At 28.8% G+C, this 16,892-nt stretch overlaps 3 protein-coding genes across 10 annotated transcripts; 1 reads left to right on the top strand and 2 right to left on the bottom strand.

Annotated features, from left to right (window-relative positions):
• Nucleotides 1–40: 40 nt before the first annotated feature.
• LOC126856809 (thioredoxin domain-containing protein 11) lies at nt 41–5,367 on the bottom strand. Of its 3 annotated transcripts, none has more exons than XM_050605682.1 (11): nt 5,240–5,367; nt 4,376–4,785; nt 3,711–3,921; nt 3,409–3,639; nt 3,075–3,281; nt 2,805–3,002; nt 2,123–2,559; nt 1,659–1,977; nt 1,242–1,484; nt 765–958; nt 41–540 (listed from the first exon to the last, which is right to left on the bottom strand). In XM_050605682.1, the coding sequence occupies exons 2-11, from the start codon at nt 4,636–4,638 to the stop codon at nt 48–50; spliced, it is 2,796 nt and encodes a 931-aa protein (XP_050461639.1). In that variant the 5' UTR covers nt 4,639–4,785; nt 5,240–5,367; the 3' UTR covers nt 41–47. The 3 variants fall into 3 exon arrangements, with proteins under 3 accessions (XP_050461639.1, XP_050461638.1, XP_050461640.1); XM_050605681.1 differs by lacking the exon at nt 5,240–5,367 and adding an exon at nt 5,084–5,226; XM_050605683.1 differs by lacking the exons at nt 3,409–3,639; nt 3,711–3,921; nt 5,240–5,367 and adding an exon at nt 5,084–5,226 and having other exon boundaries at nt 3,075–3,249.
• A 151-nt stretch (nt 5,368–5,518) lies between these two features.
• On the top strand, nt 5,519–12,565 carry LOC126856854 (ADP-ribosylation factor-like protein 4C). 6 transcript variants are annotated; one of them, XR_007688417.1, is made up of 5 exons: nt 5,519–5,678; nt 9,108–9,197; nt 10,802–11,219; nt 11,361–11,649; nt 12,078–12,211. XR_007688417.1 is itself a non-coding variant. In XM_050605757.1 (5 exons), exons 3-5 carry the CDS (start codon nt 11,009–11,011, stop codon nt 12,272–12,274), a joined length of 624 nt encoding a protein of 207 aa, XP_050461714.1. In that variant the 5' UTR covers nt 5,519–5,678; nt 9,108–9,197; nt 10,802–11,008; the 3' UTR covers nt 12,275–12,565. The 6 variants fall into 6 exon arrangements, 4 of the variants coding, with proteins under 4 accessions (XP_050461714.1, XP_050461711.1, XP_050461712.1 ...); XR_007688416.1 differs by having other exon boundaries at nt 12,060–12,201; XM_050605757.1 differs by having other exon boundaries at nt 11,361–11,576; nt 12,078–12,565.
• Nucleotides 12,566–12,984: 419 nt separating this feature from the next.
• LOC126856855 (coiled-coil domain-containing protein 38-like) lies at nt 12,985–16,775 on the bottom strand. The gene is given in 8 exon segments (XM_050605758.1): nt 12,985–13,711; nt 13,713–13,940; nt 14,391–14,714; nt 14,930–15,159; nt 15,280–15,643; nt 15,831–16,070; nt 16,276–16,459; nt 16,645–16,775. Coding segments are annotated over 8 exon segments (1,992 nt in total). The 5' UTR covers nt 16,701–16,775; the 3' UTR covers nt 12,985–13,345.
• Between the last annotated feature and the right edge of the window lie 117 nt (nt 16,776–16,892).

Here is a 16,892-nt window from a genome sequence, read left to right as displayed (position 1 = left end):
TTATCATCGCATAGACATATTTTGATTTTTGTAAGGCGAAATCTATATCACAATTCACTTCTTATCAACTCTCGTTTAGCAGTTGATACGGCATTTTTAGATTTATTTAAATGCCGCCTTTCTACCTTGTTATCAGTTTCTAGCAATCTAATAACTTTATAGTATTTGTGAAACTTTCTCTTAATCAATTGTGCTTTCTTTCTATCAAAATCAATGGTAGAACCCAAAATTAAATGAATATCCTTAATATGCTCTAATTTAAAAAGAATGATTTTACGTTTATTGCGTGCAATTTTTTTATCTAAAAAGTTTAAATGCCGTCTTAGCTTTCTATAATCTCGCAAAAGTTGCTCGATAATATCTAAGCACAGCCATCGTATTCTAGTGATACATTTATCTGGCGCCTCGCCAGTTCCTGCTTGACAAACATTGATCAAAGCTTCAATGTGGGAATCACCATTTAAGTTCGCTAGCACAAAGTTTAACAAATTTGGGATAGTAATAGGAACAGAAAATGGAAATACAGTGCTGTCCTCTTTCCTAAAAAATTTTAGTTAAAAGTAAATATTATTAGATATTGAAGTTTGTTTTTAAATAATACTAAATGCTTATGAATAAAAATCGTTTTTGATAATTAAAAAGAAAAAAAGATTATAGAATAAATAAGACATGTCTTAAGATTCACATTTTGAAGCATGTTAATAAAAGTGGCATTCAAAGAAGTTAATGAAAATAAAAATTTCCTTGATACATAATTAACATACCTCTTCGCAGGAAAAAATAAAATAGATGGAAAGCGATTCATGCTGTATTCCCATGGTAAATCATTATTGTCTCCATCAATCTTTACAAAAATTAGATGATCCATATTGGATAAGTAATATGCCACTGTTAAATATACATATGATATAGCACTACAAAATCCACAGTAAGGAGAGTAGTACATTACAATGACATCCTATAAAAAAAATTTGATTGTGAACTGATTTATCATATTGGTGGATGGATTTCATATTTAATTATGGCATAAAGTGTGATAATTAAATATGAAATCCATCCCCCAATATGCAATATTAATATTTTAAAGTATTAATATATATTAAAATATTTTAAAGTTATGTTTTATTAAATTGTATTATTTAAAAATTGAAGCAAATATAGATGTTATTTGTTGTATATTATTATGTATTTTATATTGCACTCATACATTAAACGTATGGCATGATAAATGTGTAACTGACCTTAGATGGATCTAAAATTGTATCCAAAAATGTTTTTGTTGTTAATTCTGGTATACGAATTTTTGAATAAGAATCTATATTATTATCTATATTATTTTTCTCATTATGCAATTTTTGCACTTTATGGTGTTGTAGATTGTTTGAACGTAATGTTCGCCCTAGCAAACCTTGTGTATAATTGTTTATGAAATTAATAAGAGTGTATTCACTGAAATCATGATGCATGATGTACTGACTTTCTAACTGTAACATAAAAAATAAAAAATCTTATAAAAGAAATAATACATAGTGCAATTTGTAAAAAAACAAAAAATTTCAAAAATTAACGAATGATTTTAAATTTATGATGCTTCAAGTATATTTAATTATATTAAAATATATTATTAAAATGTCTTTTTATCTCATTTTGAAGCTTACTGCGGCATCCAAGATTACAACAGTACTTTTATTTTTTCGCTTTGAAATATCAATCCCAAGATGTTCTGCAAAATGGTAATAATGCAAACTGTCAATAGCTATTAAAGCTAGTGTCTTGTTGGTTTTGCAAACCAATTCTTTCAAGCTGATATTAAATTTCTTTGAAGAATCTTGCGGAAATAATGATGGATAATAATCATTTCCAGCCAACCATTTTTTGCAACTTTCTTTTAAAAAATTTCTTTTTACAGTGTTCGCAGATCGTGAATCATTTTCTTCCCTTAATAATGATGTTTTATATTTTGTATCTGTATGTAGCCTTAAAACAACAACAATATTTTCATATTTTATAATTCATAAGCATCTCCTATGAATGTGTATTTATAAAATTTATCAAATAAATAATTTTGAAACAATATATATAATTTTTTAAAACATATGTTTATATATATAATTAATGTTACCTTTTTGATTTTGACTTTTCCTGTAATTTCATCATCATGTAGTTCTTGTTATAATTGTTTATCTGCTCCTCATATTGTCGAATCATATTAGGAGATGTGAATACATCAGTATCTTTGCAAACATCACCAAATTTTTTAATTCTGTAGATCTCTTTTTCTAATAGATTTGTCGCCTTTGTCTTGCATAAGGAACATTTATTCATTGCCACATTTGCACAGCAGCTGTTATTAATCCATTGCTGAATTGATATAGTAGTAATGGATTCCTTTATTTGCTCTGTATAGATTTTAGTCTTGTTCAGAAGATGAGCACATTCTTGATTTCTAGACAAATGACGAATCATCGCTGTACTTCGTTTATTTTCCAGACGAGTGATTATATCTTTTACTAGCATATTATCTGCACAGTTATAATATTGTAAGCCGAGTTCTCTTATCTAAAAAACAAGAACATTTCAATATAATTTGTTTGATATAATTATTTATTACTTTATAAAGAAATATACTTCTTAATTAAATAATATATGTGGGAGGTGTTCCCTTTAGCACTTTATTTTCCCTTTTTTCCCCACATTTTTCGTAAATAAAGTTAAAAATTCATTATACAAATCATATAAAAATGTAATTTTGTTTTGTATTAGTAAATATACATATATATTTGGAATATAATTTTAAAACGCACCAAGTTGTAAATGTAATTTTCTGTATGAAGTGGATTCCGTGGTGTGAAAAGAAATAAGACTGGTCCTTCACGTAGATAAGGTGCAAAAGTGAGAGCTTTGACACCAGGGGGTTGTAGCCAGAGAGATGGTTGATGAATAGAACTGCTAATCCAATTGAGGATATTCTCGGCTGTCCATTCATTGTTTTCTGGATAACTCTGTGTTTTTATTAGAACTACTATATTATGTGCATAATAAATAGAAACATTTACATATATAAATATACTTACTAAAGATTCATTCCACATGACTAAATTTGCTGATGGAAACTTGTAGACTCCAAAATGTAATTTACTAGATGATGCACTAGTTACTATAGCAAATGCCAGTTCTCTATTAGGATCTCTTTCCAATGATCGTATTGCAGCCTTGTAAAACTCTCGATACCCAGGAGTTTTATCCAACCTTGTAAAATTAAAGTATCCTATGACTACTGCCTGCAAGGTTTTAATAAATTACCAAATACAACAAATTAATTAATTAATACTCATTAGAAATAGTGTTGCAATAAGCTATTTTATATTAACTAAAAATAAGCTTGTTATTTCATTAATTTACACTTACATCATTGGCAATCAATAATTCTGTTAATTGTTCTTTGTGTGTTATTCTGACAATGGGATTCATAAGCGCATCTAGGAAATGGATCATGTATGGTGCTGTGCGAATGCCTCTATAATTGATACCAGATTCTCTGGCTGGATATAGCATCAGCACTGGATAACCATGAATTTTATTATATTGCATTCTGCATTCTGAATCAGGATGCCAACAATTAATGGCTGCAAAGAATATCTAAGAACACATAAAGCAAATGTTAATGAATATGTAAGAAAATGTATAAGATACTGTTGTCAATCTTGTACCTGTGGATGATAAAATTGAGCAACACTTTCAAACTCATTACGTAGAGCTTGGCTTTCTGCGTCCCAAGGAGCATAATACATAACAAAACTAAAATCTGCCTGCGTTATCCTTTCGATCATAGCATCTAAATGACCCTTATAGAAATCCAATACTATGGAATTCTGATCAAAGAAAGGCTTTGCTATAGGAGGTTTAGAAACTTTAGGAGGTCTACAAAAAAAAATTCATGACAATAAACACTTGCAGACAATTAAGCCACTTACAAATACAAGAACAACTTATTGCGGTTAAGCTTCCAAAAAAAAAAAAGAAAAAAAACGATATCATAATTAACTATCAAATAAAAAATTTTTAAAGTCTCATCAATTTTTCTATTCAATAGTTAATTGTGACATTACATCTCTATATTTTCTTGTTGGAAAGCTGCTGTATATCCTTGTATCGTACCATATGAATGGAACACATGTCAAAGGTTGGATATATAAATATGTAATAGGTATAGTCTTATTATAAATCTATGTATCTAATTCTCGATACACATTTTATTTATACGTTCACAGTGTGGTGATACGATACAAGAATACACAGTAAGTATAAGTAATATATAATTTGTATATATATTTTTTTAACACATAACACATAATATTTAACATCTAAAACCCACGTGCTGTGTAGAGCTGCCATAGCAGTAAAAGTAATCGCGAGGAAAAAACAGATAATTTCGTAGGAAAACATTTTGGCAGCTAGTCGCTCCTCTATTGCCAGTTTCTCCTTGGCCACGTCGTTATTTGTTGATTCAGACGTGGATGTTGACGAAATCCGGTGTGACGGATTATCGACATTTCTTGACAGGGTTGTCTCACGTTCTTCGCTCGACGTCCGTTCATCCATCGCCTGTTCACCACGGCGTTCACAAGGCATTCGCATACATTTTTATCGCTAAAGTCCGAGGTTTTGTCGCTTCTTCTTCGCATAAGATATTATTTCTCTTCTTTATTAAATTGCCATCCTCTTCAAGAAACGCACATTGCCATTTGCCACTTCTTATTTGATTTTATTGGCACCGACAATAAGCTGTCAGGAGAGATTATAAATTCCTCTATCAGTCGACCGTAAAAACTACGAATTTTACTTTTTTAATATTATAACCAAAATACTATAAAAGATCGCATTAAAATCGTATGATATTCGTAATCACAATTAGATTGCTTGCAACTCGCTAAAAAACAATTTAAAAAAAAAAGTCGAAATGAAATTTCAATGCAACTTTAATCATGAGTATTTTATTATAAAATTTAAAATCTCTGAATTGCAAAATCTTTTTTTAGCAACCTATAATTATAATGAAATGTCTCAAAAAAAGGTTTCATACAGAAATTAATTTCTCCGAAGCCAAATATGAAAAACGCAGATATTTTGATGACGTATTTCATTTATCATAATTTGTTTTAGACTGCTAAATCCGATTATTCAGCGACTTTTCTAATCAACTTAATAAATAATATATTAAACAGAAAAAGTTTCTCACATGGAGAAATACAATTTCTTCGAGGCAAAATATGAAAAAATATACAAAATATCATTCGCGTTCTTCGTGGCCAAAGGACTATTTGGCTATTACATACGGGATGCGTCAACGCATTAAGGCTGTTTTACACAGGACACGTCCTGTCAAAAAGGCGCGGCGACCATATGTTTAGTGTACGAACAACCGACGCATGCGCACTAAAAATCTTTTGAAAACAATCAAGTGTCACCTCTATGTATACTTGTATCCTATGCTTATACTGTGATTATAGTTCTCACAGTGAAAATAGGAGCTTGGTGCTTGGTGCTGCCGGCGTGTGGCAAATCAACAAGCTATTATACCTCTTCGTTTACGCGAATTGTTGCTCGATTTGCTAATCGGGTCGCGGTGCATCAGTATCATCGGTTCGTCTTGAAAGCTACTTGGGAGTTGCTGTTCGGTAGTTGCCATTATTTGTTTTTATTCTATTTTATTTAAGTGAATATATTTGCCTGATGATATATCTTCTTTCTGCAATTGCATATGGAAAGTGGGTCAGTGCTTTTTGCGCTAATTTGTATTTTTTTTAATGTGTTAATTTAAATATGCCTGTGTGTGTGTGTGTGTATCATATATATGTAGTATGTGTATTTGTTGTGTGTGTGTGTGTGGATTCGGATTACGATCTCTGAACTCTGAATATGGTAAGTGTCGGATAAAATGTCGGATGGTATAAACCCCCCCGTTGCAACGACGCGCCCCGTAATTTTTGGGTTACGTGACGTTGGTCATGGAGAAGTGTTGTATGTACTTTATGTGCGATAGATTCCCGACTTAATTTTAGATATACGAGAAACACGAAAGAAAAAAGTTCACTCGACACTCAAGATTCTCGTACCACATCTAAAGCAAAAAAAGGATTATTTTTTCAAATGTCGATATTTCTTTTACCTTTATTTATAAGAATACAGAGAGAAAGAGAAAGAGAGAGAGGGGAGGGAGAGGGAAAGAGAGAGAGAGAGATATGAATTATGTGTGTTTTTGCTTTCAAGAAAATCACTGTGATCTTTGTACAGTTATACGAGTTCATAAATATATTATTTCATATATATAGCCAATATGTGAACTAAAATTTAACAGATAAAATATTTATCTATTGTAAATATAATTGCAAAAATGAAAATGGAGATGTTAAATAATAATAATAATTTATTTTTTTTTTTTGCAATTTCAATACATTCACAAAACTTTTAGAAGAGCTAAATCATTTAAATCTACAAATATTTTTAACATTTTGATAACAATATATACATTTTGTTTAATATAAATGATTATATATAATTGTTTTATTATTAATAGAAATATCTCTCTTTCTCTCTCTTCATAAAATATATATGAAATTTACATTGAACTTTGTTCATTAATAACTTTCAATTACTTGAAAATTTAGCTCCTAAAATCTTTGTTTATACATTAAGTTAATAAGCATTCTAATTTTATAATTTACTAATTTACTAATTTAATTCCTTTTTCTCTTAAGAAAGCTATTTTTAATCTGTGAAACATAAAGCAATTTTTCATGACAGTTTTATAATGTTATAAAATGCAGAAATTAGTTCTAATTCTTTGTAATTATGTATAATTATGTATAATATATTTTGACTTTGTTGTAATATCAGTTATATAATAATATATAATCGACAGTTTGTAATTTTGCAGTGCTACTTATTTTTTTTCATTTTATATCTGATGTTATTCTATTTTAAGACTTTGCAAATAATAGTTTTTTTTTCTTCAAGTTGAGAGAAAAGCACGCAGGAGGTTTCTCATGTGGAAGTAATTGTTTTCCTATAATCATGCATGCAAATGGAAAGATCATGTGTGAGATATCATGTTAAACATAAAATATCATAGATGGTTTAAAGGTAAACTCTTGATATATAATTATGAAATGTTGATTTATTTTTTGTATTTTGAAAATTAATTGTTTTCATCAACAAACACTATCATTTGCAGAATATTCTGAAAAAGTTTTATAAAATATATAAATACTGTATCTTTAATACAGCAAAAATATTTTTCTAAATATTATACTATCAATTTACGAAATAATTTGTAAGCTTTGAGTTTTATCATTCTATTTAGACAATATTATTATATATATAATATTTTATACCAAAAAAATTATATAATACATATATATATATATATATATATATATATATATATATCATAATAATTATTAAACCATATTTCAAAATCATTTATCCTGTCAATCTTAAAGTCTCTTTATATTTAGAATATGCAATAAAATTCAAAACAGGATTCTATTCATAAATTTTATGTGTCATATACTATAAAAAAACATTTAAACTCGTAAAATACATACAAATCAAAATATATATAAGAATACATATACATATATATATATATATATATATATATATAATATATTAAAACATGATGCATAAAATTATATGTTCTGTTTTAAATTTTATCATGAATTATAGATTGTTTAAAGAGATTTAAATACATAATTAAAGATATTTAAATACATAGTTAAAGAATAAATAAATAGAATTATTTTATGAAAAATAAATTAATAAATAAATATTCTTTATAAAGTAAATCCAAACATGAAATTTATTGTATACTTTAGAAATTTCGTATAATATATGAAGATGGTTAAATGCCCCTTTTCTGCATATCGATAAGTTTTTGTTAAAACATGATTAAGTTATGTCTTGAGATTGTATTAAAAATATTATTAGTATCCATATATATATATTTTAATATTGAGATTTTTTTCTAGTGTGTGTGACTAGCTGTTTCTTCACATAGAAAGTATTTGGATTTTGCATATATTTCTCTGTTCTTTTTATTATTAAAAAATGAAAAATGTGTTTTGAAATTTTCAGACTAATTTTTTAAGAATTTGTTCGTGAATGTGTATAATGTGGTTGGGAACTCTCTCTTTCTCTTTTTGTCTCTGTTTTGGTTTTATGATTTCTGAGACGGATATTATAAGAAAGTAGTAATGTAAATGAGATCATGTATGAATATATAAATGTATATATAGTAGAGAGATATATAAGACCGGAGGCGCACGCGCGTTTCTGCGAGTCGATAATACATGTACCATCGAGTCAACCAACTCCAACATCGTGTTGCGCATCGATAATCCCGATGCAAGCATCTCAAAATTGTTGGAAACGTAGGAAGATTCGTATGCATTTCAGGCACAATTAAGCGTTAATATACTACCAATTTATTACTCTATTCTTAAATTGCTGATTAATTTGCACCAAAAAAAAAGATAATATATAGAAGCTCGATTTTCATATAATTGCAAAATTATGTTAATATATTAAGAGCACGTCAAAAATTAATAAATCTAATACATTTCCAGATTTATAGAATTTGATATTGCGCACACATATATACATTTTTAGTCTTTTATAATATAAAATTAATTTATGAATTAAAATAAAGATTTACCTTGCACAATATAGATTAATATTAAAATTGTCAATATTTTATTTTATATCGAACTAACTTTTTTTATAGTGATTTTACCACGAAAACTTTATAGTGAATGTATATAAAAATTCATGAAAATAAAACTTTTGATTCTACAGGACAAATCTTTACTTTAATTCACAAAATTAATCATTAATTTTATATTTTAAAACATTAAAACTATTTTGTGTGTATGTGTGTGTTGGCGCGCGCAATGTCAAAATCATGAATCTTGAAATGAATTAGATTTAACTTTTGAAATATATTTTATGAATGTATTATCAATATTCTTTTTCAAACATATATATCTTTATATAATAATAGATTATATATAAATATTATAAATTGCATGATTTCCTGTATTTTTTAGGGTTGATAATAGAACTATCTCGGATTACGTTCCTTGGGACAAGATTATATATAAAGAAAACAGAAGGAAAAACATCTATAGCGATGCAACGTACGTATAATTGATGTTATTATTGCTGGATCGCTATAAGAATGTGCGCATGCGAAAGAAAAGAAAAAGGGAGCATTAGAGAAAATTTATTTAATAATACAAATGACGAAGAAAACGATATCTCTAAAAAAGAAAAGGAAATTATTCACAGAGTAAAAAGACTTATTCAAGAAAGCTTTATTTGCTTATAATCCCGATTGCCAACAGTTTTGTTTGTTTACATTATTTTGCCGATAGTTTTGATTATCACATATATCTTGCATATACGTACAATAAATAATTACAGATTTTTTTTTACACAGAAAGCAAAGGACAATGCGAGATGGATTTCGTTTTAATAGTTGCCATATAAAATTATACGATAGTAAATTTCTATCAATTTTAATTTTTTTATTAGCTAAGAAATCAAACAATCTCATTTTTATTATATATATGATACATGTGTGCAATGTAAATTATGTATTTAAATTATTGCATGTGTATGTACGATATAATGCTTATAAATAATCTGGATTGTTGACTATTGAAGCTATATTGACCAAATTATGTGGGTCAATGAAACTGTCGGCAATTGGGATTGTAGGCAAATGAACCCCTTCCAATTATTCCCGTTCGTTGAACCTCGTTCGTAAAGAACCGACTTGATTTCTTTTATGGTTGCGCAGTCCGCTTTTCGTCAGACAATGATACATTGTTCTGGGATTTGCTTCGATTTAGACAATGTAGATAAATAATACGTTTGATTTGTGTGAAAATCAAATCAACATTTGTTATATTTTATCACAAATTCTTATATTATTTGTTTAATTAGATAAAAATATGTATAATTAACATTATACATATTACAAATATTAGTTTTACTTTGATTATTTATTTGATTATTTATTGTAGATATTGCTATCATTCAATATTGCTATTGTTTCTTTATTAAGGCTGTATATAAGGTTGTACACAAATCATAGATATAGTATATATTACAGATTGAGCATTAATGACTAAGCCTAAGAAAGTAGGAAGAAAGGGAAGACATAACTGGAAGCTTCATCTTTTTTTAATGAAAGAAAGTGGGAATAGGTAGAACAATTGAATGTTTAATTATATGGATATATCAAAAATTTTAATTCCATTATGTCATTGTGAATAGAAAAGAAAAACATTTTAGATTTTAATTAATTTTATATATAGTGCTCTTAAATATTCCTTTTCTTGTTATCAAAATATTAGTACAAATCAATTAAAATATAAAATAATATTTTTAAAATAAAAACTATTGATATATTTTTGCACAATGCATATATAATTGTATATGTGTATATATATGTACATATATTTTGATTATGGCATGAGTTTTATAAACCTTTTTATGATGATCATGAGTTACTTGATGTCCGTTTGGCGAAGAAATAAGAATAAGCGATCGCAAGAAATTGCGAATGCTGCGAGAAGAATGCGAAATTACCATGATTCAATATCGAAAGTAACATTGACCCCGATCCAAATCGGGGGTCCTACTTATTAGAAAAGATACTTTAGGTCGCACCTGTGTATCTCGCCCGAAACCGGTTCAGGAATCATCTTAACCATGGGATGCGCTTACTTTTCAGACGACGCGGTAGTGGACAACTTCGCAGTGGCGAATCCTTTTGCAGGCATCAAAGGTTGAATTTGAAGAAGATTTCGCTCACGGAGCGGGATCTAGATGCTAGATAGGATTGGAACAAAAAAATAGAAGAAAGGAAGAGCGAAAGAAGAAAAAAGAGAATTGTGATAGGCGCGAAAAAACCAAGAACAAGATAAGGGAAGAAAGAGGGATGGGCGCTGGGATGGGTAGAAGTGGTACGAGCGGCGGTCTTCTTGAAGCACTTCCCACGGGAACTCCATTCCATGTGGCAATGCTTGGTCTTGATAGTGCTGGAAAGACAACCGCCTTGTACAGACTCAAATTCGATCAATATCTCAATACTGTGCCGACCATCGGTTTTAATTGCGAGAGAATTCGCGGCGGCATCGGAAAAGCTAAAGGTACGATCTCCTCATTTCTGTCCATTTTTTCTTAAATATTTACAAAATTCAATAAATTAATTCTTAAGTATTTAGTCTTAAATATTTCATCTAATATTTTTGAATTTCATCTAATTTCATCTAATATTTTTTATTTTGTAGGTGTTAATTTCCTTGTATGGGACGTCGGTGGACAGGAAAAGTTACGGCCATTATGGAAATCATACACGAGATGCACAGACGGCATCATTTTCGTCGTTGACTCCTGCGATACCGAGAGGCTTGAAGAGGCAAAAATGGAACTTACTAGAACAGCGAGGAGTCCGGACAATGCGAGTGTGCCGATTCTAATTCTCGCCAACAAACAGGATTTACCTGGTATATAATCGATACTACAAACATTATACATATGTACACATAAAGGACAGTGGAACAAGAAATTTTTCTAAAGGTATACGTAAACAGCACGAAGCACATCGTTTAATTATTAGAGCTTATCAAAATAAATTATTTATTTATTTGTTAATCATTTATTGAATACATAAAATACGCAATTCCTCTCTTATAGGGGTTTATTATTCAATTTATTATTGTCTCTAAATCTTTAATTGCTTCGGAAGGTGACGTAAGAACAAATTTTGCGCGCGCGCGCATGTAGAGCTAATCTAGATATCAATATTAGTTTTTTTTTTTTTTTTTACTTTGGATGAATTGTAATTTATATATATAAACTACATTCCATATATGTGTATAATGTAGATAGTTTGTGGAGAAAGTTTAATACATAGTCAGTAGATAAATAACGATATATAGTAAACTTAATTCTGTAGCTTGAATATTTTACTTCGTTTTGTTAATAAGCTGCTGTCTACAATCTAGGCGCGAAGGAAGTCAGTGAACTGGAAAAGCATTTGGGAGTTTTGGAACTAACTGGAATGCCTGGTAGTTCTTGTATTCGTGTACAACCAGCGTGTGCTATTACGGGCGAAGGACTCCATGAGGGATTAGACACATTGTATCAATTGATTTTAAAGCGGCGCAAGCTGGCTAAACTGAACCGGAAACGAGCCAGGTAGGCCAGGGCGTCGGAAGACTGCACATGCGTCTTCTGATATTGTCAATCGCGGACAGTTTCTCCTTTAGCAACACTTTCCATAACTTCCACTTCATCTTCCTTTCCCAATTGTGATAGGGAAACAACAGTGACTTGAAAGAAGAGAATAGTGTCGATCATCTTTTTTTTTTTACTTTTGTTAGCGGTGAAACTAACACTGTTGAAGCGATGTAAAGCTTATGTTTGAGCTTTTGTATGTGTGTACGTATGTTTGTACATATAAATATATATCAATTGTAGAACTGCATTGATATAAGAAAAGTGAGAACGAGGAATTTTAACGATTATTGTTCCTCTTTCTGTATTAGATTGTTGCATATAAGATATAAATTTTTTACTAAAAGTTGAGAAAATTGTTATTTAAATATGTACAATGGAATTTTAGCTAAAATATGTTAATAAATATGTTATAGTTGCGAATGTATTCAGTTTATTGTTCAGACAATGAGAGGCGAAATGATTTGAGATCTTTTTTGTCAAACTAATAAAAAAATACTAATTTATCACTTAATAGTGCTTTTAGCATTATTTATAAGTGAATTTACAATAATAATATATTTAGGGAAAATTATATTTATATTATGATAGGAATTTGTTTTGGTAATAAAGTGATATGGATTTCAGTGAAATTTATTCTAAGTTGAATTTATTTTGTATGCAACAATATAATGATTAAAACTATCATAAATATAAATGTGTGACAATGCTAGTCGACTGAGAACATTTTTATCATTGCGATAAAGAAAATATGAAGTTCATATGAAAGTGGTATATAAATGTAAGTAAAAATTTGTAAATAAATTGAAAAAACTATAATTTTATGGTGGCACAAATTTAAGATACATATTAACGAGAACAACGAAGTTTGTCAATGTGGAAAATCTGTGGTCATATGTCTTAAATTATCTAGCAATATTTTAGTAAATGCTATTATCGTTATATTATTATTACTGCAACATAATTGCTTTCATATTTCTCGAATATGAAACAATACAGCAATATGTTTTATTTATATATGCAAAGAATCGACTGCTTATTTCTTAAAGTTCATATTTGTAAAGTTTTTGTTATGAATATAAATGTATAAATGTATAAATGTATTTGTTATTAAGGAAACATGATTATTATTACAAGATACAATAAAGTGCAATTTTATTAATTTAATTTTCTTCCATTTATAATCTAAAAATTTAATAAAACAATGTGTGTTTGCGATTAATCGAATTATGTTGCTTATCGGAATGTCGTTAATATATTTTTTACAAAATTTCTTTCTCCTACTTTTTTTGTTTGCTTCAATCTCAATAGTTAAATGTTTTTGCTCCTGATTTAAAAATTCATTATTCAACCTCATTGCATTTATTTTGATATTGTTACATTTGCTCTAGAATTTCAAGTCCAAAATCATCTGACAACTTGGAACGATACGTGATTAAGTCGTTATGTTTGCAATAATCGGTGAAAAAAGTGAGATATTGAATCTCTTCGTCCGTCGGTTTCAACGCAAGTGACGGCGGTTTTGTTTTCATTGCAATAGGCACCGAACGTCGATTTAGTGGTCGCTTCTTTTTCGTAGGCGGTTCCATGATACGTTTCAGCGAATCCAATAATTGGTGCATTAGCTGAAACTAGTAGATATACAAATTATAATCCAAACATTAATTATATTCAGGATGTTCCTATAAAGTGTTTATCTATTTTAATGAAATTAGAGATATTTTAAAAAATTGTTATACATTGGCATAATGAGTTATGTCTATTTTGTTATATAAATTCATGTATTTATAAAAGTTTAATGGTTTTACACGATTTTTCGGTAATTTTTTTATTCCTTTTCAGATCCATCATTATATAATGATAAATATTCAAGAGTTTATGTAAAAACATACAGGATAAAGGCATGCATTTTTTATAATTCCTATTATTATAAAATAGATAGTCACTTTAGGAACACCCTATATATAATTATAATTACGCAAGGTATTTTTTTGTGTAATCATTATTAAAAAGTGTTTAAGGTATTTGCAAGATTTATATTTATTACGCATAAAAAATAAAGCTTTGAATTTGAATTTTACTTTTCTCGCAGCATCTTCCGCCTTCTTTATAATTTTTGTTTCTTGTCTGAATCCTTCCTTTTCGCAAGCCAGGACAATTTTACGAGGTAGATTGTCTAACTGACGATTTAATTCTTCATGGATTTTTTCAATCCATTTCATCATTGAAAAACTATCGAGATTTGCAACGTTTGGACCCACGCAACTCTCATAAGTATCCTCCACGAAAACATGAAGATAGAGTACTTCTTCAGAGCAGACAAGATATCGAAAAACATTTCGGAGAAGATAATCGGCATGTTCTTCAAGGTTTGCAGCTCTATCCTCCGCTTTGCTAATGGAATTCTATTAAATACTTTGACTCGTAAAACTAATTATTAATGATAGAGAATTAACTGTTATAAGAAATTGAAAGAGTTAAATGTAGAGACTTTTAACATATTTCTAGAAAATGACAGTATTTAAGAAAATTCTACGAAGTCTAGTTGAAACATTTTTGTACATTTTTGTATATTTTTGTATATTTTTAAATAAATAATTGAATTTGGATTGACATGTACTTCTAAATCGTTAATAGTTGAAGTAATCTCGTCGATCTCCTGTTTGACCTGTATTTCTGTTGCAGTAATAGTCATAGTCATATCCGCCATAGGCGCAGCAAGCGATTCGAGATGAACAAGTGCGTTTAAATTTTGCGTTTCCATCGTTCGAAAAATGTGAATTAATTCGAAAGGATCCTCAAAATAAAGCTCGGTGGGGCCAGCATCACGAACGTCCTGTTCGAATAGCTCTAACAAGTTTGCATTTTTTTACTGAATTAAAATAATTAAAAATGAAATATTTTAAGATTTTTTAATTTAATTTCTTATATTTAAGATAAAGACATATTAAATGTTCTATCTAGAATCACCTATTAAGTCCTCCAAAGTAGCTTCTTCTTCTGGCATTTTATATTTGTTAAATAAATTTGTAGCGTTATTGGAAACAACAGTTTCTGAATTCAATTGGAAAAGCCAGTCATGCTTGAGTCTCCAAGAGATAGGTGATATCCGAAAAAGGAAAACTTGACACATTTTCACCGTTCTCCAATCATCTTCCCATAAATAAACATCCAATCTGCGTTGACCAAATTGTTTTAAGAGTTCGCTTTTTTTATTGTTGATTTCTTCTGTCACCTTCACTTCCTGTTCCGCTTTTTTCAGCATATTCATACTTTTTTCGTGATTTTTTGATAGGAATTCTTCGAAGCCACTTGCGTATCGTTCACTATAATACTTTTATGAAATGGTAAAATGAATCAAAATTTATATCAAAATATTCACTAATTGTATTGTATCAGATCACTAAAAACTTTCTCGTACGTATATAAAATGTTTTATCTAAGTTTATCATTTTTGTTATTGGATGAAAACTTTTCCTAAGAATATTAATAAAGAATTTGATTATATCTCATATATGTACCTGGATCTTTCGCAATCGGTGTGATTCTTGTTCGAACTGTTGATTGATGCGAATGAAATCGTCCTTTTCTTGACCAATAAGATGTTTCATTTTCAGTGTTTCTCGTAAATTTTCAATATATTGTTTTAATGAAAACTTTTCTTTTACGGGTCTGCCAGATAATTCTGTAAAGTACTCTGGATCCACATCCGTCATTGCGATTACTTTGTTTGGATCCTTATTTCTATTTATTTCAACATCCTGTATCAATTTTTGAGGAATTATGACACTTCATGATGTGTATTTAAAATTTTTTTTACTTTTGTGTGGATATGACAAATATTGATATTAAAGCGCTTAAAGGACAAGAATATACAATAAAATGCTTCTTTTAAATTAAATATTTCTACAATAAAAATGATATGGCAGTTTGTTTCACACATCAGAGTTTAATGCTGTAACATACATGTAATTTTTGCAGAATATTTGAAGATTGTAAATTGTTTTGTTGATCTTTGTCGGTTTTTTTACGACGTTTGCGTAATATTTTTTTTTTCTGTGCCTTCCACCATTGAAGATGAGCCAAGGTTTCGGAACAGGATGGATAAGTAAAAGTCGATTGTTCTTCTTTTATCATTTCTTCATGATTGCTGACACAATATAATATTATATTTTAAAATATTATCAAAATTCTTTGCATAATAATAAGTAATATTTTTTTTCTACTTGAGAGTACAAATATATGTTTGTTTTATATTAAGCAATTTTATGTAAAATATAAAAAAATGTAATTGAAAAAAAGTAAATATTTCGATAAGTTATTACACATGATTACCTGTGCATTGCTGATGTACGATTATTTTGATCGATTTCCGATATTTTGGAATTCATCTTTGGGTCTTCTTTCTCATCAATCAGAATCGGAAGCCATTTATGCAAACTTTGCGGTAACTAAGAGAGATCGGCCGAAAGATTTAATTTGTTTGACATGCGCTTTGTATTCTTATTGTATAGCTATATATTTAATGAGCTTTCAATACGGTTTATACAATGGTACAATGTATGTACATATACATATATTTG

Source organism: Cataglyphis hispanica, chromosome 19, assembly GCF_021464435.1.
Source record: "Cataglyphis hispanica isolate Lineage 1 chromosome 19, ULB_Chis1_1.0, whole genome shotgun sequence".
Classification (NCBI taxonomy): Eukaryota; Metazoa; Arthropoda; class Insecta; order Hymenoptera; family Formicidae; genus Cataglyphis; species Cataglyphis hispanica.
This window is presented reverse-complemented; position numbering and strand designations above follow the sequence as displayed.